The sequence below is a fragment of the Pavona decussata genome, unplaced genomic scaffold, assembly GCF_977016875.1.
Source record: "Pavona decussata unplaced genomic scaffold, jaPavDecu1.1 SCAFFOLD_16, whole genome shotgun sequence".
Taxonomy (NCBI): Eukaryota; Metazoa; Cnidaria; class Anthozoa; order Scleractinia; family Agariciidae; genus Pavona; species Pavona decussata.
The window spans coordinates 3,473,927-3,499,453 of NW_028145439.1; the positions used below are offsets into that span (position 1 = coordinate 3,473,927).

General features: G+C 38.5%; 1 protein-coding gene across 2 annotated transcripts; it reads right to left on the reverse strand.

The window, feature by feature from the left end:
• Positions 1 to 8,344: 8,344 nt before the first annotated feature.
• Positions 8,345 to 23,641, reverse strand: LOC146487394 (homeobox protein prophet of Pit-1-like). Of its 2 annotated transcripts, XM_085087585.1 has the most exons (4): positions 21,257 to 23,641; positions 14,650 to 21,192; positions 14,024 to 14,226; positions 8,345 to 9,412 (listed from the first exon to the last, which is right to left on the reverse strand). In XM_085087585.1, exons 2-4 carry the CDS (start codon positions 14,783 to 14,785, stop codon positions 8,945 to 8,947), a joined length of 807 nt encoding a protein of 268 aa, XP_084943711.1. In that variant the 5' UTR covers positions 14,786 to 21,192; positions 21,257 to 23,641; the 3' UTR covers positions 8,345 to 8,944. The 2 variants fall into 2 exon arrangements, with proteins under 2 accessions (XP_084943711.1, XP_084943704.1); XM_085087578.1 differs by having other exon boundaries at positions 14,650 to 23,641.
• Positions 23,642 to 25,527: the final 1,886 nt, after the last annotated feature.

Below are 25,527 nucleotides of genomic sequence, written 5' to 3' on the forward strand. Positions count from 1 at the left end.
CAAAACAAACAAATTTGGGCCTCACGGCCTTCTATCCCTCTTGGACACGTCCCGTAAGAAATTGCTTCATATAAATATATATTTTTTTCTTTTAATTTAGTAAGAATCTTTAGCAGTTGCTTTCTATAGCTTGATCATTTTGTACGGAATCACTGTAAAATTTGTAAAAATTGTATTTGATGTAAAGTAATGTTTTGTTAGTAAAAATAAGAAAAAGTGTTCACTAAAAGACATAGCGTTATTCCTGCAACTAGTGTGAACATTATAAGCACTTTTAGTTTTGTAAGTATAGTAAGTATTGTTAACTATATAGTATAGTCATCGTGGTTAGTGGTATAGTCATCGTGTGTATTGTAAGTAATGTTAATAGTGCTCAGTTTTGTAAATCTCATGTCATGTATGCAAATAAAAATTGTTAAAAAAAAAAAAATGCCGTCGAGAATGTCACGCGACCTTGACCTGAGGACGTCAATGTGACAACCGAAAGTCGGGTCCAGACTATTCCGCGAGCTCTCGCGTCCTCAAATGACGTCCTCGTTCTGTTGCTAAATCAGCCTAATGTCTGACAGACGTTAGCGCAAAACGTTACCCTGTTTATCCTGTCGAATGATAAATGGTCTCGTGATCGAGCTTCTATTTTCTTAAACTGGTTTTCAAAGACGCTTTTGTAGTGATGGTGTTCCCATAAAGTGATGATGATGATGATGATTCATTGGTTACCAGGGAGATGCTTTTAATACTGATGCCAAAGTTCAAGCGTGTGCAATAGACCTTTTTCATAAATGGCGGCTGATAAAAAATTCTTTTGTTTTCATGGAAATTAGCCTTACTAGCCTCGCTAGCATGTTCAAAATTCAATAGTCTGAAATGTCAGCCGTCTCCTCTCCCTAACCCATATTTCAGACTAAAAATTCAATAGGATTTTTACTCTAAACTGAGGTTAGTAGGGCTAATTAACATATATTGAAAAGAATAATAAATTGGCCGCCATTTTTGAAAAGGATCTATTCTTTCTTCCTGCAATCAGTGTACTCTGTCTCAACCTCGTTTCCATGGTCAGGCCCTGGGAACGAGGTTGCAGTGTACTCTGCCCGGGTGAGGGAACGTATACGTATACTGCAGGCAACCGTTCATTTTTTAACCCACTTCAGTACCTCACCCAAATCAGAAGTTTCTTGTTTACTTATTTTTAACCCTTCACTCCCACGATCTAAGAGTTAATTCTTCTGACTGACTCCCATACATGCATTTCTCTTTAAAGTTAGTTCACAGGATTTGGTGTTACATTAAACAATATCAGCTAGTTGATGATTTTCTGGTTGACAATGCATTGATAATGTAAGGAAAAATTACAGATTGATCACTCCTGGGAGTGAAAGGGTTAAAGAGACGTTGGTGTACTCGTGATGGACTCCTGGTCAGCCGCGAGGGGATATAAAGTCACCGCCCCAGTCCTCTTGCGGTTAACCCAAATGGAAAGATTGCTCGCAGGCTGGGGTTGAGAATGGTAGTTTACATCCAGAACCCTACGCTTTTAGAAGCGCACGCAAGAACATGTTCAACGAACGTTGCTCGTTCTCATGCCGCACAGTCCCTGATGTAAAAAACCAAAAAACAAAAAAAAAAAAAAGAGATAGCTTGTAACTACGAGTCTAAACGTTCCTCGGAATTGACTCTGGAAGCTCTTGGAACCTACTTTTTAACTTTCAGAAACGGTCTCGACTCTTGACGCGAAGGGGCTGATGATATTTGTCTGTAGTTTGCTTTCGAAAAAGCAACTGAGATCGCAACTGCGCACGCGTCACATAGTTACTCGCTGTGAACTCGGTTGATTTGTAGCTTCTTTTAGCGGATTTTTTTTTTAATTCAACAACTGGGGAAATTCAAAGTGAAAGCTGTTTTTAGTTTAAAAGACGTGCACGCTATCATCTAAAAAGGCCCAGTACAAACTTCGAACTTTACTATTTGTCTTAGTGTCAAACCTAATGCAAATGAGGAAAAATAATAGCTTTTGCTCTTTTACATTAGCTTAGTTCGACACAAGTAAAGTTCGACGTTTGAACCGGGCCTTAATTCCTTTTATGCCTTTATAATTAAAGCTTTTAGTACGTTTTGACAACTGGTCAGTCCACTTTACGTTTTGGATTTGAAACTTGTCGGATACGACGAAAAAGTTCTTTGACAGCAGAATAAATTTCAAGTATGAGGTTTCGCCGATTCTCCGGACTGCTTTTAAACTTAAAAGGTTATCAGTGGTCTAAAAAAATAGTTTATAGATTTCCTGCTGAGTTTAGTTCAACTTTTCGCCAACATGAAAATATTGCTATCGTAAATATTGTAAATATTGCTAATTTTAGCAACAATTTTTAAATTATAGGTACTGCCAGCAATAAAATGTTTTACTGTTTATGAAAAGAAAATTCTGAAGGCATATCAACGTTTTCCCATTAAAAAAATACTACTCATGAACTAATTAACAAAGTACTTTTTCAAATCTTTGAACTTTTCCGGTAAAGGCGCAATTTGATATGGAAAGTTCAAAACGTTTATTTACCGAAGAATTTTAATTTCAAATAAACTCTAATTTAAAATGCTTTACTTCACCCGAAGGAAGAAATAATATTAGGAAAGAAGGTTGCTATTCAGGTTAAAAAAAATTATAGGATCACAAAATTAAACAAAATAGAAGAAAGCAATTAATTCTACATACAAATTTTCATTCCTTGTGTAAATTCTAATTTTTATATTCTTTTAATTTTTCGTACATGTACAGCCGCTGCAACCGGACAGGTCAATGATATTTAGAGTTTGGGAATGAAAAAGTCGTTCGGTATTTCTCACTTCGTGAACAGACGCGCGAATTTGTAATCAGTTCAGCACGAAAATCGTGCAGAAATGAACTTAAGATCATTTCTTGTAATATAAAAAAATTGCCGAATCCTGAGACACGTGCTGCCACTTTTCATACATACGTCAACGAGATCAAATAGAGTTATTTAAAATTCAATTAGCTTTTCAGTCTAAAGAAGTTTGCATTGGGAAAAATATGGCGACAGTGAACGCAAGAGGATGATTATAACTGTGGAATATCTACTTTTTTCTACCAGAAGCATCGATTACTCCAACAAATTAACAAAGGATTCATCACTGGGTATTTCTTACAGCGGATGGATTTTCTTAGCATCCAATTTACAGCCAGTTCCTTATTGAACGCTGATGCATTTCATTGAATAATCTTCGTTCTTCGTGGAGAATTAATGCAAGTTGAGTAGCGGCGATAAAGCGGTGACATTGCTTGCGGCATTAAGCTAACGTCTAAAAGGCGAAGACAGAATCATGTAATTCCAAGAGGACCTCGAATTTTACGCGGGAACTGCTTCACCGATCAGCTGATTGAAACGACTTCACAAATCAAAATGTCCGACGCAGGCAAAGTCTCGCCAATGCTAGGGCAAGAAGTGTGGGCTGCATTGTCTGTCGTGTTCTGTGTTGCCGTTATTTTAGTATTTTTCTTCATTTTATGCTGTGCTTATCGAAGGCATCGACGAGTTAGAGATTTGAGTATGTTTACTTTTCCAAGAGAAGAATTAGGAAACTGCCAAGCACCATGGCTTGTTTCAAACATAGAGGAAGACAAAAGCTTCGAAAATAGACTGACCTCCGTAGTGTAATAGCATTGTGGAGGGGGGATATTTCAGCTGTCTTGAATACTACAAGGAGGCAATATTCACTTCAAGTTTATAAAGATATACCAGGATCAACATCTCGCAAGAAGGCTGTTTTTTCACATTTGTTTGCGCTGGATGTACCAAACGCGCGGCGCTTGTTTTAAATAAAATCTTGAACGTTGTTGCGCGAGATATCACCAAAACATAGAACTGTTGAACATGGCGGGAATGCTATGACTTTGCTGAAAAACTGAGACCCTATTAAACATGACAACAGTGGATATTCACGGCTTGTTTTATTTCTTTAAAAGAAAACAAAAGTGCGTCATGATACAACCGATTGCATGTAATTATGCAAAATACTCAACTGTGGTTTTCCATTGCTTCTGACTTCTATCCAGTTGTCTGGTTGCGTATATTGTTTGCTCACTGGCAGGTTAGACTGCAGCTGTACTGGCAGAAAACAGAGTAAATAACGAATCTGACAGTGTTGTTAGTTTTGTCTTCGTAGCTCAGTATTGTTCTGTAGTCAGACAAAAGCAACTGTTCAAGCAAAGAACTCAATAAACCGTCAACCGCTTTAAACCGTATTGGCATCTCCATCTTTAACTTTGTTGGCTCAACTAAAAGCTTCAATTATATTTCGCGTGAAATGAGTGTTATTTTATACAGTGCCTCTACTGAGGCTAAACAGTTCGGGTGTTTCGAAAAATATTATATTTGAAACAGGTGTAAATTGATAAAATATTTTACTAAAAGAACAAAACTTTCTAGAGTGGTTTTTAAGAAAAAAATTCTCTCTGGAATGAATCAATTTGTCGTTTGCATTCGCTGTTGTGATCGCACCATAATGTTAAAAGAACTGACTCAGAACTACTTCTTGGAAGAGTGAAATGGCAATTAAAATCGACTTTGTAGCATAATAAGAAACGGTTAAAACTGATTTCATTCTTTGAATTCTTGCAAACTGGTTAATATTCCGGCAGAACCCGAAAATTCGTAAAGATAATAAGAGATTTATGGTCACGTTTACATTAAACACAGCAAAAGGCAAAAATGACCACGTTACCACGTGTCTGTTGTTTACCGTTTCGTTTCCAGGTGAAGTTGAGTAGTTTCGGCCAAAATTAAAGGTCAGAATTATTTAGGACTATTTTCCTGTATTTACTATTTCTTTTGAGGAAAGGTCAACGTGAATCCCAGTCAAACGCTTCTTGTGACGGAAAACCAAAACAAAACAAAACAAAAAAAACAAAAACAAAAAGAAATGGCAAAGAGCCAAGTCACAGTTAATATCGTGTTCTTGTCACGTCAGGAAACCTTTTCGTAATAGTAACTGGACTACTTCTGAAAATAATGAAGTCTCTTTTATTTTTTTGCTTGACGGTCTGGCGACCTTCGTTCCCGTCACTTTGTAGATCATTAGAGACTTTTAGAGCAAACGGCAAACGGCAAAAATGACGACATGACCATACTTATCTGGTATATTTTCCGCTCGCTGTTTTCAGTTTCTCAGTAAAATTGAGTCAGTTTTGCGCTTGCATCAAAGGCCAGAATTATTTTGTACTATTCGCATCTGTATATTAATGTTTTCAAGACAACATAATCCGGCGCCAATCTCACGCTTTGCCCTTTGAAGTAATGGCGATGCTAAGTCTCTCTATTAAAACGCGTTCTAAGTGCGTTTAAAAAGCGATTAAAACGCGTTCAAAACGCGTCCGAAACGCGGGAAGGTGTAATCTTTTAGCCAAAAGTGTCAATGGCTGGGAAGGACAAGTTGTTCTCTGATTTCCTGAGGTAACATTTTTAGGTTAAATGAAACTCCAGTGTACCTCTGAACCAATTTATTCCATCTTGCTCATTTGGGTAGCTTTGTAAATTTCCTACTTTATCGGTTGGTAATCAAAAACATCTTCTGTGATAGTGATGAGGTCATAGTCCCCGGCCGGTGTAGGCGTAGGTTGTAAACGTGAATAGTAGACTTTATGGGTCATTTATTAAAAGACAGTTCAGACGGTGTTTAACAAAACCACGTCCTAAGTTGCGAACAATCATATCTAAACATTGTCTGCTGCTGACAGTAACAAGAAGGCTTTCATCCCAGACTAGAAAACTATTTATCAACTTAAAATAAACCACTTATAAACAGATTTGGAGCCCCACTGATTGTCTTAAGCCGCGGCCTAAGTTAGACTCTGTTTAAATAATTGGCTTTATAAGTCCCGATAACAACATACATATTCAACAATGTTCTTTATATTTCTTATGATACTCGCTGGGAGAATAGGCCATTTTAATGTTGTGTCCTTAGTGACCTGGCATTTGATTGGAAACGAGGCTGGGGGTGACCTCGTTTTGATACAAACCCCACTGCTTTTCAGATGTAAATGAAAACTAGTTCGCATAAAGGCTGGTTCACTTGCGTGAGCAACGCAAACGCAAATGCAAGCGCAAGGAAACACTCGTGCGTATTACCATAACGCAAATGCAAACGCAAAGCGCAAGCGCCAACGCAAGAAATGAAAAAAATTTTCATTTCCTTGCGCTTGTGTTTGCATTTCACACGTGTAAACCTGGGCAGAGCAAAGGCAAAGGCAAACGCAAGATGAAAAATACTCGTTCCATGCCTCTATGGTTTAAGCTCAAACCAAGATGGCGTCCATTTTTAATTGCGTTCCCAGAGTCCTCGTTTCTCGACTGCTGGTCTAAGGTAACGCGGACTCTGGGAATAAGATTGCCGCCATCTTGGGATACTGCAATGCGCGTTTGCGGTCGACATTTGAACGTCGCTTTTGCTTGCGTTTGCGTCGACACGTGTGAAGCAGCCTTAAGAAAAGCATGATTTACATAAAAGCAGAAACAATCGACCACGATCACCCAGACCTACATAAAGTGAAATAACATTTCAATCTGAGGGTAAAATATTTTAAAATATGAATCAAGCATAACCACAGTACATTATAAAGCTCACGTTACAAGTAGGACATGTTAAAACAAACTACTGTCTGTGCCGTTAATTGTGACGATCCATGTCAATGCTTACTAGTGTTGGCATATGCCCTTTCAATGTTAATCATTGCGTGCGATGTTACTACCATGCCGGCTGCTGTCAAACGATGCAATAGGTATCACTGCAAGGATGTACACTACATTGGAAAGCTCTGGCAGCATGTCAAATAGATCGTTCTCATGCATTGTCTGCAATTTTTCTGCTGGATAGAGGGGCGGTTGTGCAATAAAGACACCACCTTTTGAGGTCGAGGAAGGGGGGGGGGGGGGGGGTCAGGCAGAGGACCACCACCTATTTTGGGGTTTGGTGGGTCCTGTTTGAGTATCGTAGTTTTGACCACTTCCCTAAGAGCCCTGCCCTCCCCAATCCCCCTCGCCCCTTGAATTGTTTTAAATTCAAGTGACTTTTCTATTAGGACTTTTTAATCATATTTTCGGGATAGATGCTGATAGATGTTGACAAATTCTTAAAAGAACCCGCAAGATTTATTAATACCTCAACGGTACGTAATACAGCTAGGTGATTCGTAAAATCGCACAAAATTTGTAACTAAGGTTTAATATTTCATGCAACCTGAGAAATAATCAGACCATATATTTTCCCAACATTTTATGTTCTTCTGGAAACGCTCTCTCTATAATTTATTTAATTAAAAAAACGTTTCGTTGCTACAAAATCAAATCCCAGCATTGTAAATTCTGCTACCCGTGAAAGGACAGAGTCGACATTAGATGTTCATCATAACCGTTAAAGGAGAGAAAATAACTTCCCAAAAGATAAAATATATACAAAAGGAAAACGTAACTTTAAGGCGTAAACGAACTATATCTGAAATAATGTTTTAAAATGGCCCTTAAAAAAATTAAAGTTAATTTGCAGAAAGAGAGAGTTTTGCCACTTACAAGTGTCACAGTGTCCAGAGGAGCTTTGTTTGATCTTATTAGAAACTGTTAGCCCGATAACCACAAAACCTTTCAACGTCGCTGTCGATCTTAAACATTTTCCTTGCCCTACACAAACCTGACACGCCGCTGGCCAAATTACTGTGGGCGACGGTTGTCTTACAGTGAAGACTCGCCACTTTGTAGCTCGTTCGGAAAGCTTCGTTTTCAACGGTTGTTGAGCCTGAAGTGTTCGTTTTCTGAAATGTGCCAGGAGCCGTATGAACGACTCAAGATCGAAGGATATGGAAGCAGAAAACGGCCAGTCTCAGTTGACAATTTTTTTTATTTTTTCAAAGATATTTGCAGTTGAAAGGTGAGATATTCGAAGAGAACAATGTCTTAAACGATCGAATAGAACTCTCCTGGACTCTGCGGCTGTTTTCGGGAATTTAGCTGTGTATTATTCAATAACTAACAAATCTTATATCTATTATCAGCCCAGCGTTGCTAACGACAAAACCAACTCAACTAGCGCCTCGTCTAACTTTCCAAGTTTAATTACTAGTATTACAAAACCGTCCCGTGCACAAACTTGTGGCTATCACGAGAAGTGAGCTCATTTTAAAAGATAACATCACATCTCATCCTCTCTTGGCCTCATAGATTTGTAATTCAATTGAGTGCTGAAATAATAGGCTCCTTTCGAAATATTAAGATTCAACTTGACATCGAACAAACAACTGAAGTGAATAATCAACAATTATTCCACGAGCGCGCGTTGGAAATGATCTATGATCATCTCATATCCAACAAACGCGAGTGGAACAATTGTTTGTATTAAAAAAAATCGAAAAAAATATTGCTAGATCTTAATGAATTCGCTTTGCAAGAACAACCGGAAGACAATTTAATGGTTGCATTTTCTCGGGCATGGTATAATGGCTCATATACTATAGCCGCCGACCCAGTCAAATCCCTGGCAATGATAGAGTTTTTGACGAATCTGATTATCGAATTTCCCTTGTTTGTCCTCTTGGCCTCATTGTCAAGTTGAGTTTTAAGATATCGAAAGGAGCCTAATCTTCAGTTCGCGTTTGCTTTGGTTATGGTTCTCTACGCTCTTTCCGGCAATTGGTTAAAAAATTCGCGCCAGTATCTCAACCCAAAATGTGAATTGATCTACCGCGTTTTCCCGCGCTTGGCGCAGGGTGCATATATTTGCTTCTAATTCTAATTGGTTCATTGTGTCGTCTGCTGTGATTGGCACAAGCGACTACTTCGCTTTGGGTTTACGACACTAAATTAAACCCGCTCAGTCCCAAATCCATTCACGTGAGCCGTTAAAATGCCCCTCTAGCAGCAGATTGGTTTACACTGAAGTCTCAAGAAAAACAAGACGAGCTAAACAAGTGACTGTACTGTCTGAACATGTGCGCTCGCATTCTCAGCTGCTCCAAGCTTTTTTTGGACAGTTCGTTTTGCGGGCTGTTCGAGGTCCTCCTTTCTTTCTCGAACATAGAAGTACTCGATGGTGACAGCGACGGACTAAACACTGAACTCCACGGGGGAGTAGGCACATGCCCTGGAGTGTAGCATGAACTCCCAGGCTGGCACGATCGGCAAGGTGAGGGAACCACACGTGAGGGAGAGTGGGGCTCGAGGATGTTCTTGGAGCCTGGTAAGGAGTTGACCGGGCACGTCACAGGAGGGCCTGGGAAGTAGAAGGGTGATCCTGAAGAATAGACTCTTTCTGTTGGATAGTAAATGCCTGTGTATGCAGGGTGGCACGGAAGAGTTTCTTTCTGCCGTTGATGCTTTCGATACTTTGCTCGCCTATTCTGGAACCAAACCTATAGAAAAGCAAAGACAGGAAGCGGGTTAGTCCAGCGCTTTCTTCCCACCGGGATAAAATTCCAAATTGCGATCGTTCAGATTAAAGCTACGGAGAAGCGCTCTCTGTGGTACTAATTTTCTACGCTGTACAAGATGCTTGAATAACAGAAACAAAAATTAAGTGGTTTAAGGGGGTAGTGTCACCTTTTTTTTGTGTCACTTTGAACTGCCAAAAAACGTATTTCAATCGACGGAATCGTTAAAATAATGGTTCAGTTTTGTTAATAACGGAAGCTAGTAACAATTATGTTTGGCTGCTCATGGCTACGATGTAAATGGATTGCAACTTGAACAAATTGGCCAATTTTTTCAAGTATTGTAGAGAAGTCGCTAAAAACTGATCTTGGTTTGTCCTTCCTTGTTGAAATCCGTTAATATTTTCTTCCTGGCACTCTAACAGCAATTTCATTTTCGAAAAAAGTTCTTTGTTAAATATTTGAGCAGTTTTTGAGCAAAATACAGCAAAATCGCCTAGACAGTGTCCGTTTAAAGTGTCTCGAAAACTTTTTTTCTTATTTTGCAAATTAAAATTGTCTGCTTTTCGGGATTCTCCGGGATTAAAAAATTCGCTCAGTTTAACTGCCCCGGCATTGAACAGAAGCGATAAACTAAATATGGTGGTTTTAGGGAACAGTAACAAAACAGAGTAAAACTGTTCATGTCACTCAGGAGGAAAGAAATTTTTATAACCATGAAGATTAGTGACTGAAGAACATAAAGGATTTGACATATTTTCTTTGACATGTTTTTTGTTCATTTGTCTCGTAAACTAATACGAAATTCGGCAAAAGTTCTGACAAGTGCCTTAATTTAATGAAAAGCTGGCAGACTGAAAAAAAAACTGTCAAAGAAAACTTATCAAATCCAAAATCATACATTGTAGACTTAAGAAAAATGGCGTGGCTGAAGGACAAAAAATACGCATTAAAAAACATTAGCCTTAGGTTATCGAGAACATTCTACAAGACAGGTAAGATCTTTTGTCCACTAAAGCCACGACGGATCAACGCTTACGGGACACGTGCAGTTACAAAGGCGTTTAATTAAAAAAATTCTCAGTTACGACGGATATTATTTTAGAAAGATGCAATAAGCGCTTTGAACGGTAAACATACAACCGTAATACCACTCAAAGGGATCTTTTGTAGCAAACGTTACAAAGTGGGAAATTTTTTTAACCAGCTCCTAAACGTGAAGGCAAAAAATGAAGCTGAGTCGAAATATGAAAGATTTACCCTCAATCTAACAAATGGAATCCAAAAGGGCCAAGCTGTTATCGTGAAATAAAGATTACAATATAGCGGGCTCACAGCGAATCACTTGTTGAAAATCTTTCCTCTGGATACCTCCACCTTTTTAGTCATATTTATGAGAAGGTTCAAGGTGTCCCGGAAGGCAAAGGTTTGCTGCATTGAAAAACTTTAAGCAAGGTAGTTGTAGAAATCCTAGCCAAGAAATTTAACGGAAGATGACAGGCATACGACCTCTTCTTTCTTCGTTTATCAACGCGCAAAAACACATAGCTCTCAAAACAATGAAATCGTTTTTTTTTTTTGGGGGGGGGGGGGCGGGGGGAGTAATTTCCCAGAGTTAAAGTTTAATTTTGTAAAGGCTGTGGACAAAATCCTCACGTGCGGCCTTTTACATGAAAGCTAATTCGATTCGGCGATGCGTTCCATAATTCGGTGCTGTTTATTGCACTTTGCAAGATGGCTGAATTGCTAGGTGTGTTACCACTCAAACTGAAGTTATCGAGCAGTTCTTTCATCACAAGCTATTAACAATTGTACAATGCTGAACATGGTGGATATATTCATGAGCTCTTATACGACACATGACAGCTATTCAGCACCGCTACCCTCTGGCGCTGTTTATAATACTGCGCAAGATGTTCCAGTCTTACGACAGTCAGCTGTAAACATGGGAATCCTCAATTCGCCATTCAGACAATTTAAATGAAATACAATTCAGTGCTTTTCTAGTTATGGCACTGCAGCCGGTGATTTCTGAAAACTTTCAGAAGATAAATTTAAAAAAAAAGAAGAAATTTCTACCCTGCCTTGTACAATTTACGTTGAGCGGGCGAGTGATTTCCAGTGTCCTTAAAATAATGATGTGTAATGCCCTCATTCACCGCGCAACAATATTGCTTTTTATCAACCCTCGCACCAATTTGTCTTACACGTATCTTTTGTATCAAACTGTGAATTGTTTGTCAAAACAAGAGTAGGCGATCCATGTTTGAATAATAACTCCTTTGAAAACTTAAGGCGACTTATAAACCGCGCGCATGACTAATGAAACAAATTCATTCGCCTGCGAGCTGGTGTTCAACAGGCAATAAGAGGCTTATTTACTTGAAATATTAATAACACGTGCGATACGGTAAATTATAAAGAGAAAGCCAGGGAAAGACATTCATGGCAGTGTATCACGAATGTATCACGACTTCTCTTAAGTGATGGTGTGAAAACGTATTAATTACCCCAAAATGAAATGAAATCCGTAAGTAACGTATTTCTGGGTTGATTGTGGAATATCGTTTGACTTATTACTCTAAGAGCTATAGCTAAATAAAGTAATATATTGAAATATTATTTGGACTCTAGACACTGTTGGAATAATTACTGACACAACAACGGCCAGGGAAATACAAGAGTACTGATTGAAAATTAATATCAGCAGGGAGGATTAATTACAGCTAAATTGAAATTCGATCTACAGGAAAAAATATTTAGAATTCAATTAGCTTCATTTTGATAACGGTCGACTGTGGTTAAGTTATATTATTTCAAATACAAAGATGATCACTCGACTGTGAAATTTGCAAATAAATCGATGTAAACAAATGCGGTTCAAATACTACTCAAGAGAAATAGGCAGATTTTGCGGTGGCTTATTTTAACATGGCAAGGCGTCAAGAATCTAGCACAATTTACACTTTGAAAGGCCCCAATACTGATCTGTCAAAGCTGTGTTGGCAACTTGCGAATTATTTTTGGTACAAAATAAGTTCATATAATTATATGGATTTTTTGTCGTCCGCAGTAGCAAAAATTTGTTTTAAATATTGCGCACTGAATAAAAGCAACCTCGTGCAATTTTCAGGGGGGAAATTTTAATCAAAGGCCGAGCTTTCATTTTCGTTCTGACAAACATAATCCGTTGTTAAAATGCTTAACTTTTCAAAACGGTTGCCCTTGACGTTCCCAACGTCCATGTCTGCTCAAAAACCGAAAGATCTTCACAAGAGGTTGGTTATCTTGTTTCAATTTGCACTTAAGTTTCGCCTGCTTAAAAATTTACGACATGAAACGGGTTCCCGCGTTTTAACATAGGAGAACAATCAGACGTTTTGAAAGCAAGACGGACGCGCTAAAAAAAATTAAAAAGAAAAACTGATCCAAAACGACGTGTGTACTTTTATGACTGAAAGCAAGGTTACAGAGATAACATTATGTTTTAGTTTTCTCTATTTCAAGTGGGATGGGAACAGGTCGGAGATAAAATTGCTGGCAACTTTTCAGTAAAGTTTATTGAATCCTTCAGAGCAGGTTTTTATTTGTAAGTCTCTTCACACCTACACAACAAGGACAAGGTTTTTAAGTACCTACTGTTCGTTAATAATCCAGAGTTTAAGAGAAGAAATAACACTTGACGATTTTAGATTCTATTTACCGAAAAGATGAATCTCAAGCAAAACCTCAGCAAAGCTTGGAAAACAATTACAAATCTAAACGCCGTTAAATTTAAAACGCAGTGGCGAGTTTTAAGCTTGTTTTACCATGTTCAAATTTAATCTAATTTCCACCGTCGACTGGGGAGCCCAAGTCTTAATTTATCTTGTTTGTTGATGGTAAACTTAAGAAATTAAAAGCGTCATTTGCGCTCAAACGCGCTTTCACAAAACAAATGGCGCCCTCATTCACGTTGATACAAAAAGCACTTGTTGAATAATAAATGTGCTAAATTCTTCAACTTGAGTAAACAAAATCCTTGACAATTTGCCCTCGTTCTTTAGCGGACAATGACGCTCTCTAGAAAGCGCCAAAAATACACAAAACTCAGTGATATTTTCGGCCGTTTTTTTCGTAGCTTTCGCCGGGTTAAAAGCGATTCTGCGAAGATAAAACGGACCCTTGAAATGCTTGAGATAAATGTGGTAGGTTTACTTTTGGTAATGAGTTTCAACAGCTGCTAATTAAAGTCACTGTTCGGGCTAACAATGCACGTGCATTATGAACAGGTGCACTAGCTCGCGCGCATGCGCTAGCGCTGGCCGAGTCACAAGCCAATTTCGGAATCGCAAGGATTAGCAACTCTTGTACAATTTTTGCCGCAAATTTTCCCCGAACGCAACTCCCCTCGAGTATAGCAACTGAACAAATTCAACGCTTTCGAATGGCAAAACTCGCGTGGTAGGAATGATGAACATTTAGCTCCGAACGTGTTTGTGTTATGTTAATTGAAGCTAATGACAAAAACAAAGATATCTATTGATTCTATTAGCTCAAGCCGGGGGCGCGAGAGAGTGCGAGAGTGACCGTGTCTTTGAAAGAGTGTCTTACCTGTACGCGAGCTTCACTCAAGTTAATTTTCTTCGCAAGCACTTCTCTGGTATAAACGTCTGGGTACTGTGAACGAATAAACGCCTCTTCTAAAGTATCCAACTGTATTTGGGTGAAAGTGGTCCTGTGACGTCTCTTTGTGCTACCTAGCTCCTCCACTCCATCGTCTGTTTCTTCATCTCGTTTCCTCTTCATAACAAAACCTTGAAGTTTGGGCAACAAAAATTAACGCGTGAGTTTATAAAATTTATTTACGATGCGTAACATTATAGAGAGAACCTAAACAATGGCGTGCGAACGGTCTCGATTTCAACTAAAATGCCCAGTGCGACTTCTAACAATGTGTTATTCCAAATAAATGTGAATTTTATTTGTTTTAAAAGACGTTTCTTGGCGCGTCACAGCTTGCGTGAAGTCCTCTGCGTTGGGGCTGTTTTTAAACAAATTAAAATTCGCTTTGGCGCGGCCACAAGCAATGATTGGGGAACAAGGAGGGGAGATAGAGTTTCAACGTGCATTGACTCGCAACAAGCAGTTACTTTGTGTAGTTAAGTGCCTGTGTTATCTGAAACTCTTAAGCGCATACGTATTCAGAGCTCGTATGATCCGACAATTCTCGAGCATACCTTTCGACGTAGGGTCATCGACGTCGATTTCACTCTGCGCGGAAATCGTCCTAGTTCTATGGTCGCTCAAGTCTTCCATGTTTCCTCGGCGAAATTCCTCCATAGCCTTATCAAATTGCGAAAAATTTCCGGACATGTTGTGCGTCCGACTCAACAGTGCCTGACGAAGCGTTCTAGACCAATGTTAGTGCCAAGTGTAAAGGAAACTGTCGAGAAATAATTGCTTTGTAAAAACTATTTGCAATGCGACGACCCGGTGCACCAATCAGAGGCCGCGTTATAATTGTCTCGTTTTCTCGTCTTTAGCTGCGTGATCGTGATTGGTGGATAGCAAACGTTGTAGTAGTAATTTAATTAGATTCCATTGATAGTTACGAGCCCATTTTTCCTCTTTAGTCCCCGCAGCGATGTTTGAATAACGTTTTGACAAAAGCTATTAATATCCACCCGTCTATAAAGAAAAACACCAAATATTCACCCAAGGAATCCAGCAGGGCCCTCAATTTCCACTAATTGAATTACCGCCCAACAAAGAAATTCTCGTCTCGTGGGGACACGACTGTTTTTACAAGCACTCATGTTCAATTCTGCCCTGAACAATCATCGACAGAGCAGAAATGCAAAATCAAACGCTGAAAAGTAAACATTTATCCCGGCTCAATTGGGATTTTCTTGGATACGCGAGATTTTTGAAAAGCAAATTGCCATTTGTCCGAGTCTAAATGGTAACCACTCAACAGAAATTAGCGCATTGCTAATTTAGGAGATAAGCTTGTAAATTATCTTGAGCGCTGAGTATCGAAGGACCGTTCCCAGGAGCAAAATTACTAATTTACATATGATTATCTCTTGTAAAAAATTCAATTAACTTTTTCTATTTTTCTTTTGATGAGAAGCCAGTTTCACGATCTAGATCGCTTCTTTGAAATCAAACGGGTACGCAAATGAAAGATTTTAATAACCTCTATACGCCCTTAGAGAGAACATCATTCAAGCACGGAAAACCGGAGTATTCGATTCCAACAGCCAAATTCACTTTGCAAATGAAATTCACACACGATAAACCACTTTTAAATATTAATTAGACCGTCCACCCGTTCACGAACACATAAGCTGGCAGAATAAAGTCAAGTGGTTTTGTCAACATGTCCTTGAGAAAAAAAAAAAAAGAAAGAAAAAAAGCGCCGATTTCCTTCGTTGTTTCCAGAAACGCAGAGGATGCCAAATGTTTGAATTAAGCCACGGGCGAGTTTTGGAGAAAATCCCAAGTTGGTGATTCATAATTTAGGCGCACGCCGAGCTCGTATTTATTTGTCTAAATTAATATTGTCAATTGTCCAAAAAGCTTCAAGTCAATTACGAAAAAGAAACATTCTTTTTAAACTGTTCACTTCGACCTCGCGGGACAGCGAGAGAAAATCGAACGAAAATTTTCAAGTGAGTGTTTCTCAAGGGAATTACGTTGAAAAGAAACAATTGTTGCGCGTTACCCTCAACAACCAGAACGGGCGCAGAAAAAATGTTAATTACAAGAATAGTTCTATTGAAGTAATTTGTTGAATAAAGCCGCAGCGCTTTCTCGGTTATTGCTTTCAGCTTATTTCGCTCGGTCTCGGTTTTCAAAAGCATTCTACATTGGCCTTCAATTAATTCTAAAGAAACATTATCGGACGCAGCTAATTGACTTTAAATAAGCATCCCTTTAAAATTGGCGAGTTTCGTGCCTAATTATGGTTCTTAATGTTTAATGATTTGGAGCAAATTAATTTGAGTGCGGCCAGCCAAATTGAAGTGATGGGCTTATGAAAGCAATTTATCCGCTAAAGCCAGGGGAAAATTTTGCAAAAACCAAACGCTGTACAGAAAGAAAACATAATTTGAAGTTCTATAAAGCCGATCACAAAAAAAGGCTGAATAAACTTTACGAGAAAGTTGGAGAATAAACAGTGCATTCAAAAAACATTTTCGTGTACCTTCGCAACCATTTCTAAAGGTTGTGGAGCTGTAGGCAAATTGCCCAACAAAGCAAGTCCGGATCGGTTCTCGATCCTGCGTTTTCAGATAATATTTTTAAAAGTTTAAAAGACGAATTTAATGAATCGTGTATTCTTCAACGTTAATAAAATAAAACAGGCTTATTTGAACTAATGCAACTTTTAAAACCCCAAATAAGTCGCCACATTAGCAAAAATTGGCGCCAATGAATTCAAATTAATACTTCTTGGTTGTCATCAAATTTCGGCTAGCGTCTACACTCTTTCTTTCAAGTAACAAACTGCAAATAACCCACAAATTGAATTTATTTGGGAAAAGTTCTAGATGTTAAAGCGATTAATTAATAGTAATTTGTATAAAAAGAGGACCTACTTGAGCATTTTATTTATCTCCGGCAGAAGAAAATATTTACACACGAAATTAACATTGCTGATTTTAAACGCTATCTCGCGTCTATGTGCTCGGGACATATATACTTGTAACATTTCTATCAGTTTCACATAGGAGATTTTTATCTTCCAGTTTCCATGCGAAAAATCGAATTGTCTTATCATAAACTTGTAGGAAATTTAAAAATGCTTCAGAACTCGCAAACAAATATATAAAAGCGTTTAAACAATAATGCAAATATTGCTTTAATAAATACTGCTGAGCTGCCAGCAACTTGACATGGTAATCACACAGCTAAATTTGTCATTTGTTTTGACGAGTTCAGGAAACCTGAACCTCGAGAGAAAAGGAAAATTAGTCCTGTGAGAATTTACAGCAATCGACGGACAGCTTTCCCCGACAAAATGTGACAAAAAGAAAAAAAATGCGCCGAATTGGAGATTATATAATAATATACTAAGTTGTGTGCAAATTGCATTAGCCCACGCAAAGCTACTTAAAAATGGCTTCACGCTTTATTTTATTGGACTTAGAAATAACCGACATGACTAACCCCGTTTGTTCTATGGAAATGAACTTTGGCAATTCAACTCTGAATTGATTTTTAAAAATGAAAACCGCAGTTTTTCCATGCCATTCACCATTGATTGTGTTCATTTTAAACTTGCACTAAACCCGTTTCACCTGAACTGGGAAGGCTTCTTGAAACATTTATTGAGTATTGAGATCTGCAGCCGCAAAAAGACTTAGCCGGCTTGTGTCTCATCAGCATCTTCTTACGAGAAAATCACGTGGGAGGGTAATTGTCATGAGCGTCAAACTACAATGTTCCAGCGGGTATTTGAATTTCAAAATCCATAATAGTTTCGGATTTGGCTATGTTTCCTTTCACAAACGGAGTTGGCCATGCATTTGAGACCTTAGTTTTTCGAGCTACGTTTTCCGCAACAAAAACCAGCTGGGATTACTACTGTAACTGCCCCTTTTGTAAGAAGCAAGTCCGTGGAAGGTTTAACTTTTTTCCCAGGCAGGTACCATTTATTCACCTGGGTTGGCAAGGAGACTTCAGGTGATGTTACATGGAACGGTTATCGTGCAACATAGCGCGCGACAAGTTTCAGCGAAGCAACCGGTGGCAAGTTTTTAATCTATCTTAAAAGAAGACTTGGAATATGTTGCCGCAACAACTTGTTTCATTAAAAGGCGTCCTCAACTATTTTGCGTTACAAAAATTCGCCGTGTACCATCACCTTTAGACGAAATAAGTTGCGCACCACATTTCCATTTCAGATTGCCGCTAACATGAGTCTCGCAGTGCTGTTATATATTGTTTCTTAGGTAAGTTCTTATGCCCAACTTGTTTCACTTCGATTTTAAGTCGTGAAAAACTTGCAAAGATCGCAGCAAATAAACCGAAAAACCACAGAAACTACAAGTAACACACTTTACTTTGAGAGAAGAATGGCTTAAAAGTAGAAGAGATCGCCGGCAGATGCAATTTTATCTAAGGCTTGAATCGTATTCGCTGCAGCGACGCGACTGAAATGACAGATACACTGTTTGGCCTAAGTTACGTGTGTCTGAACAAAAACAGCTGGGTACCTCATTCTGTGATTTGGGTGAAACTGGAACAGCAATAGACTAGCAATTTTTACAAGAACTGTGTATGTGAGGACAGATAAGACGCGACTGTTTTCTCCGTGCGCACGGCACTAATGTGGGACATAACGGTTGGTTCCCATTTTGCCAAAAATTCCGGCGGAAATTCGGTTGGAAATCAAATGAAACTGTTTAAGTCCGACCGGAAAATTTCCAGGAAAAAAGGACACCTTTGAAGGAGGTCCACTTTGACCGATCGGACCAGTCGGTCCGAAATTTGCCGTTCCATTTTGACAAACCGGTTCCTTGCCGTACTTCTTTTCAATAGATTTTCACTTACGTAGGAGATTGGGAAAAGGAATAGAAAATATGATAAAATGGAAAGCAGCCAATGTGTCTTTTAGTCTAGGACCAAAACAACGCTCGAAGAACTTTCCAGAGTGACCAACACGCATGCTCAAACTTATAAGTTAAATCTATCTTAAAAGAAAATTAAGGGGAAGTGTCGTGGGGTTTTTGACCTCTTCTGTCAAAAATGGTGAAATGAGATCTTCATTTAGCTATAAAATAATTCTAGAACAACGAGAAGAAAAAAAATCAACTCAATTATTGAAAGGAACAACTCGTTATCTGTTCTAGCGCCTTTTGGAAATAAAAATGCGAAAACATGAAAAACGTTAGCCTAACATTTTTCAAGTTTAAATCCATTCCGATCTATTCTGTCTCTGGCCAGAGGCACTAATCGACAGTTTTATTGCACTGGGGGATAATTTATAACAAAACTAGATAATTATATTTTTGTTTCTGTTGACAGACAAGCATTTTGGGGTCAGTTGAAATGACATCGAATTCTCGTGATACTTCCCCTTTAACTAATAGTTTCCGTTCACAATAGAGGAAATATGTGATATAGATCTAAAAAGGTTCGTCCTTGACGGCAAATTCGACTAAGCAAGTTTTCAGAGACAACAGCAAGCATTTTTGTTTTAAAAGTACTATATTTGTAGCTAAACTATACGATGTACGATTCCAGGTTGACTTTATCGAAGAATGTGTTTTATTCAATCAGAGAAGAAAAAGTTCTCTTAGCTTTCCTATTAAAACTCAACCAAATATTTAAAGAGAATTTCCGCGTCAGTTAAATTCTGTCAATATTTAACGGAATTTTACCAGCTGTTCCGTGCGCGAGTAACTGATTTTTAAGTTAAATCTGGTTTCTATGGAAAGCAAGAGGTCAACAGTTAGCATGCATTTCACAGTTAATCATCACTTCTTTTGCACTGTTTGATTTTGAGTTTCTAAGGAGTTAAAGAAAAGCTTAGAGTCTAAATGAGGTTTAACCAGCTGAGAAATGGCTTTTGAGCTGCGAAGGAATTAGACTTGTCTGGTGGCCGCGGTTTTTACAATGGACTACAGACAACAGATCGACAACGTTTTTGGAAGTCGAACAATATTTCAAAAAACAAAACTTTTTTTGAAAAGTTATCTTAGGTTGCATTCGATTGACCGTATTCCGGAATAACAAAAAACAGAACAGCTGTTAAACTGAACTTCTCTTTTTAAGTAAATTTGGGAAGCAATTTCTGCAAACTTTAGGTAGATTCTGTGAGTAAGGTAGCTAGTACAGAAGAGGTAAAACAAAAGAAACAGAAGACAGAAAACAAAACAACTCCAAACAAGACCTAACCACAATAGGTCGAAGATAATACAAATACAATGCCTTCCGGTACCTGCAGAAGAGCCCAAATTTTTTCTCGCTGATACACGATATAATGTAAGAGTGATTTTGTACTCAAGTAATTCCAAAAACCTGTCATAAGGGATTTCTAGTCGTCATTCTATGCCTTCTATTCCGGAAACCTTTAGTGTGAAGACGGAACGACACTGACAAGATTGGACGTTAAAGTCGTTTGACCATGGCTAATTGAGGGACTGGTTATGAAACCTTGCCATCTTCAAACTTAATAACAGTGGCACTGCAATTTATGTCGGAAGGGCCGCGACCGTGCACAATCTTTTGTTTCAGAAAGTTCAAACTACAGTTGAATATCTTATTTTTAACAGGAAAGTTTCCATTGGTCATTTGCTTCGACACACTCCAAAATGTATTGTGCTTTGTGGACGGCCAGGGCCCAAAAATACTAACAAAAACGTATAACAAAGAAGTTTGTCTGGCTTCGTAGTCATTGCCTTTGATTAACTTTGGTCTGACTTTATGATTAACGTAAGACAAATCGACGCACAAATTCAGACGCCCTTTTAAGTCGAAAATCGCGGTCGTAACGTTTCACACTAAGAGGGCCTGTCTGCCTAAGAATGTTTGGTCTTTCGCAAAATTATTCCCCTTCTAGTGTGTGAAAATGACCATTAGAATGACTGCCAGCTGACTACGCGAACGCGCGCGTTACTACAAAGCAATCCTCTTCAGTTACTAATTCTCCGTTGTTAGATAATGATTTTCGTTCTAAAATTATAATAGACAGAATGTTGCTCCATTGGCGCTATATTTCAAGCAAAATTATTAGTCTAAAAAGTTGGAAATGCTACCAGACGTCATTTCTGATTCACTTTTTAGCAAATTTACGCCGCGGCGTATACTTGGCTGAATTCAGCATTGGGGTACCATGATGGAGGCCCCTTCCTTTCAATAACCCATAAGCTCAATTTATTACTGAAAACTTCCAGATAAGAACTTAGAAATAGCAAAAACAAAACAAAAAAAGGAAACTATTTGGGGTCATTTATTTGTCTCTAGTAAAGTAAACCCGCAACCGAGAGAAAGACACCAAATTCCGACCATCGGGAAAAAAATGAATTCACTCCTTTTAATAGCAATTTTTAGTCGTTCACAATGACCGTAAATTTTTTGGGCTTAAAAAAAGGCGTAACTCTGAGCTATAGAACCAACGCAAGATTAATTTTCACGTAGTTGGAGGGAGTAGGCATGGCGCAGTGGTGAGAGCACTCGCCTCCCACCTATGAGGCCCGGGTTCGATTCCTGGACTCGGTGTCACGATACGTGGGGTGAGTTTGTTGCTGGTTCTCGTCCTTGCTCGGAGAGGATTTTCTTCGAGTACTCCGGTTTTCCCCTCTCCCCAAAAACCAACATTTATAAATTCCAATGTGATCTGGAATCTGAGGGCCACATTTGTCAGTCGTAGCAGACTGTTAAGTGTCACCTTCCTTAAACAAAGTTGATTCATTTTATTTACTTTTTTACTGAAGAGATACAATTTGCTAGCCAAGAGAAACGCTGTTCCATCCGCAATGAAGATCTTCGGATTGAAGTCTTTTGTAGGAAATAGCACCTAACTGCTAATCAACTTGCACGGCACAAGGTCATTTTGTTCTTTGTGTTTTAAGAGCGGTACTCTCCTAAGATAAAAGAACCTTACTTTAAGTGAACAATTTAGGTTTCTCTAGCTTTTGTTCATTGTTTTCTTGGGTGTTTCGCATATCAAAAGCGACATGAAAATTTCCGTCGTGAAAATTGCCGTTGTCATGCGAACTTAAAAAGGCATTACTTTCAATCCTGGCTGGTTTCATAATTGTCATTCGAATCTTTTGTTTTCTAAAGGTAAACGAACTTAAAATGAACTTAAGAGATAAAACAAGGACAAAGAGAGACACAATAGTCTAGCAAGTTTATATCCCAACAAGTAAACCACCAATTTACCATTTAAATAACAACAACGCTTAACCGCGGACGTGATCTTCTGAAAGACAAGATTAGAACGTATGAACTGAATACCACGCAAAAACGTCGAACGTTTCGCTTCCCGTACAGTGACTTGATCTTTCAGATAATATCCGTCCATAAACTACAACGCTCTGTCTATTGCTGACTTTTAGTCCTTCTTCAAAAAGCAAACAAACAGCAACATTGCATGTATCGTACTATTGATGACCCCTTTCAATAGAATGGTCACGCCTTATGATTACATCTGCGGACTCAAAAGTTAGAACCACCTTCTAATAATTGAACAGCACCGCAGGATATAATAGTCTTTTTGGAGTGGTCATACACGATTTTAACCACAGACGCTAAAATTAGAACCACTTTGTAAAGCACAAAAAAGACTAGCACTGGAAAAAACTACATATTGGTAGATTACAGTGAACTTAAGAGATAAAACGAGGGCAAAAAAGTAAGACAATAGAGTCTAGCAAGTTTATATCCAAGCAAGTAAACCACCACGCAATTTTCCATTTAAATAACAACAACGCTTAACCGCTAACGTGATCTTCTGAAAGACAAGATTAGAACGTATGAGCTGAACACCGTGCAAAAACGTCAAACGTTTCGCTTCCCGTACAGTGACTTGATGTTTCAGATGATATCAGTCCATAAACTACAGTGCTCTGTCTATTGCTGACTTTTAGTCCTTCTTCAAAAAGCAAACAAACAGCATCATTTTAAAACAAACAGCAACATTGCATGTATCGTACTATTGATGAGCCCTTTCAAAAGAATGGTCACGCCGTATGATTACATCTGCGGACTCAAAAGTAAGAACTATCTTCTAAAGAATAATAATTAAACAGCACCACAGGAAATAACAGCCCGGTTTGGAGTGGTCATACACGATTTCATCCACCGACGTTGAAATTAGAACCACTTTGTAAAGCACGATAACGGACTAACACCGGAAAAAAACTAAGCCTTGGTAGCTATATATCAATGTTTACACTTGAGGTTTGCGTCAAAGTTACTAAGTAATAGGGTTTCCTCTGTCTGGGGCTCACAAAGACAAATTTTCAGTGAAGCAAAATACTCGGACTGCATTTACATATGAAAAGCAGTGAGGTTTGTATGAAAAATAATGTCACCTCCAGCCTCGCTTCCAATCCAAGGACAGGTCACTAAGTAAGTCAACGTGTAAAAGCAAGATATAACGACTAGTGTGTTACTAGAATGGATACTCCAAAATAAGGTTGGACACCTCATGATTTTTACACATTAAAAATCTTATGATTTTCACACAACCGAAATCTTATTTCAAACGATAAAAGAAGTTTAAAAACTCAATGTAATGTCGCCTCGAACCTAGGCCATTGGCTTCATATCTCCTATCCATATACAGTAGACCAACGAGGGCTAACTGACGAAAATGGTAGTTTTTTACTTACTTCAACAAGTTACCATCACAACAAATGACAGCTAACCGTTTTAAATCAGTGCTTAGCCCCAAATAGTGCAGAGCAGTGCTAAACTCCCAAAACGGATGTTCCCTGGTTAAATGAAGCTCAATTCTCTTAGTTCACTGGCTAACTGAAATGGGCTTCTGTTCTCTTCTGCGTCACGGCTTTCAAGATTAAGAATAGTGCATTGTGTAAATACCATAAGGTGTCCCACCTTATTTTGGAGTATCAGCAAAAATATGGCTCACCGGCGAGTATTCGAACCCCGGTCTCCTGCTTTTAAGGCAGAAGTGATAACCACTACACTGCAGGCGAACCTACAGTATGAATATCCCCTGCTGCCTTTGTTTCAGGTCACTTAGCACACATGCATTTGAGTGCATTAAAGGTGCAACGTTTGAACCGGGTCTTAGTGCATGGCAGAAAAGTCCACTTACGTACCGCCGGGAGAGTTATCCCTTGAATTTTCAAGCTGTTGTTGGACTAATTCTGAAAATCTTAGCGTCCTCAGGCATTTCACGTTCAAAGCGATTAACGAATTTACAATTTTATCCAACGCAACGAAATTTCAAGATGACATTTCAATAAAGAAAGCTCTTGTCTTGCATCCGACGTAGTTACCTCCAAAAATCTGGCGTGGGAGGGGTGGGGGCGGATTAATATCTTTCAAACAGATATGCCACCTGCCGAACGTTTTAAATAAGACTTCAAAATCTTAATCGTTTTAAGTATTAGGGGAGTGAAATGCTTTGTTGGCTGCCTCCCAAAAATGGGTCTATATTTGAAATGCTTTTTCGCTAAATAATGGAGACTATACTCCTTTGGTTTTCACCGATTTTGCCACGCAGCATGTCATTTCAAAGCTAAATTAATCTGTAATATGTCCCCGGCTGTTCAAAGAGTGGATAACTTTATCCAGCATAATTCGCTATCCAGAGGATAAAATGTATTGGTTGGAGTTCATTTTATCCGCTGGATGGCGATTTATCAACTGGATAAAGTTATCCAACTTTGAACAACCGGGGCAAGGACATCAAGAATATTGTCTTTTTCTTTTCATTTGTTATAATCAAATACTTAATTTTAATTTATGCTAATTAAAGTCCCACACGACACCCACGTTTTGAGGAAAATGACTTATATTTAGGTTATTCTTTGCATTACATTGAAAACTGACCTTGGTTTAATTTAGACCAGAACAAGCAATCTATGTAATAAAGCAAATGGTCTCACAAAATGACGCGTTGCTAGAGAAACCAAAACCCGGGGTGATTCAATAGATCATGCAAAGTATATGGTAAGAAAGAAAGTAAAAACAAACCTCAGACTACGCATTTACAAAGCAATCCGAAAATAGCAAACCCAGTGAAAACAAGACTCATAGCTTGTTTTACTAACAGTCCCAGGTTGTGTCAACAAAATGGCCTGCTACTAACGCTTTGAAGTTATCGCATGTCGTTTAGTTCGTTTATGTTATTCCTTTTAATAATGTGTTATTCTCCTAAACTAAAACTAGGATTTTATCCACAGACGTTGAAATTAGAACCACTTTGTAAAGCACGAATCGAACCGTTTCTTGCAACGTCGAGCTTTTAAATTTGGCGAATTTCTGCGAAACTGTCATTTCACTTGATAGCATACACAGGGTTGCCGAAACCTCATTCATGCCAAACGATTGCTCTCTCGTAAAGGACATGTGGGTGTGAGACGTTGTAAAAGACTGACTCATTAACAATTAAAATTTTGCCTCTA

Coding starts and splice junctions, on each gene's coding strand:
- LOC146487394 (XM_085087585.1), bottom strand. CDS start 14,785: ATGTCCGGAAATTTTTCGCAATTTGATAAGGCTATGGAGGAATTTCGC. Junction 14,227..14,649: donor CGATGACCCTACGTCGAAAG/GTATGCTCGAGA, acceptor CCAAACTTCAAG/GTTTTGTTATGAAGAGGAAA. Junction 9,413..14,023: donor TGAGTGAAGCTCGCGTACAG/GTAAGACACTCT, acceptor GCTTTTCTATAG/GTTTGGTTCCAGAATAGGCG.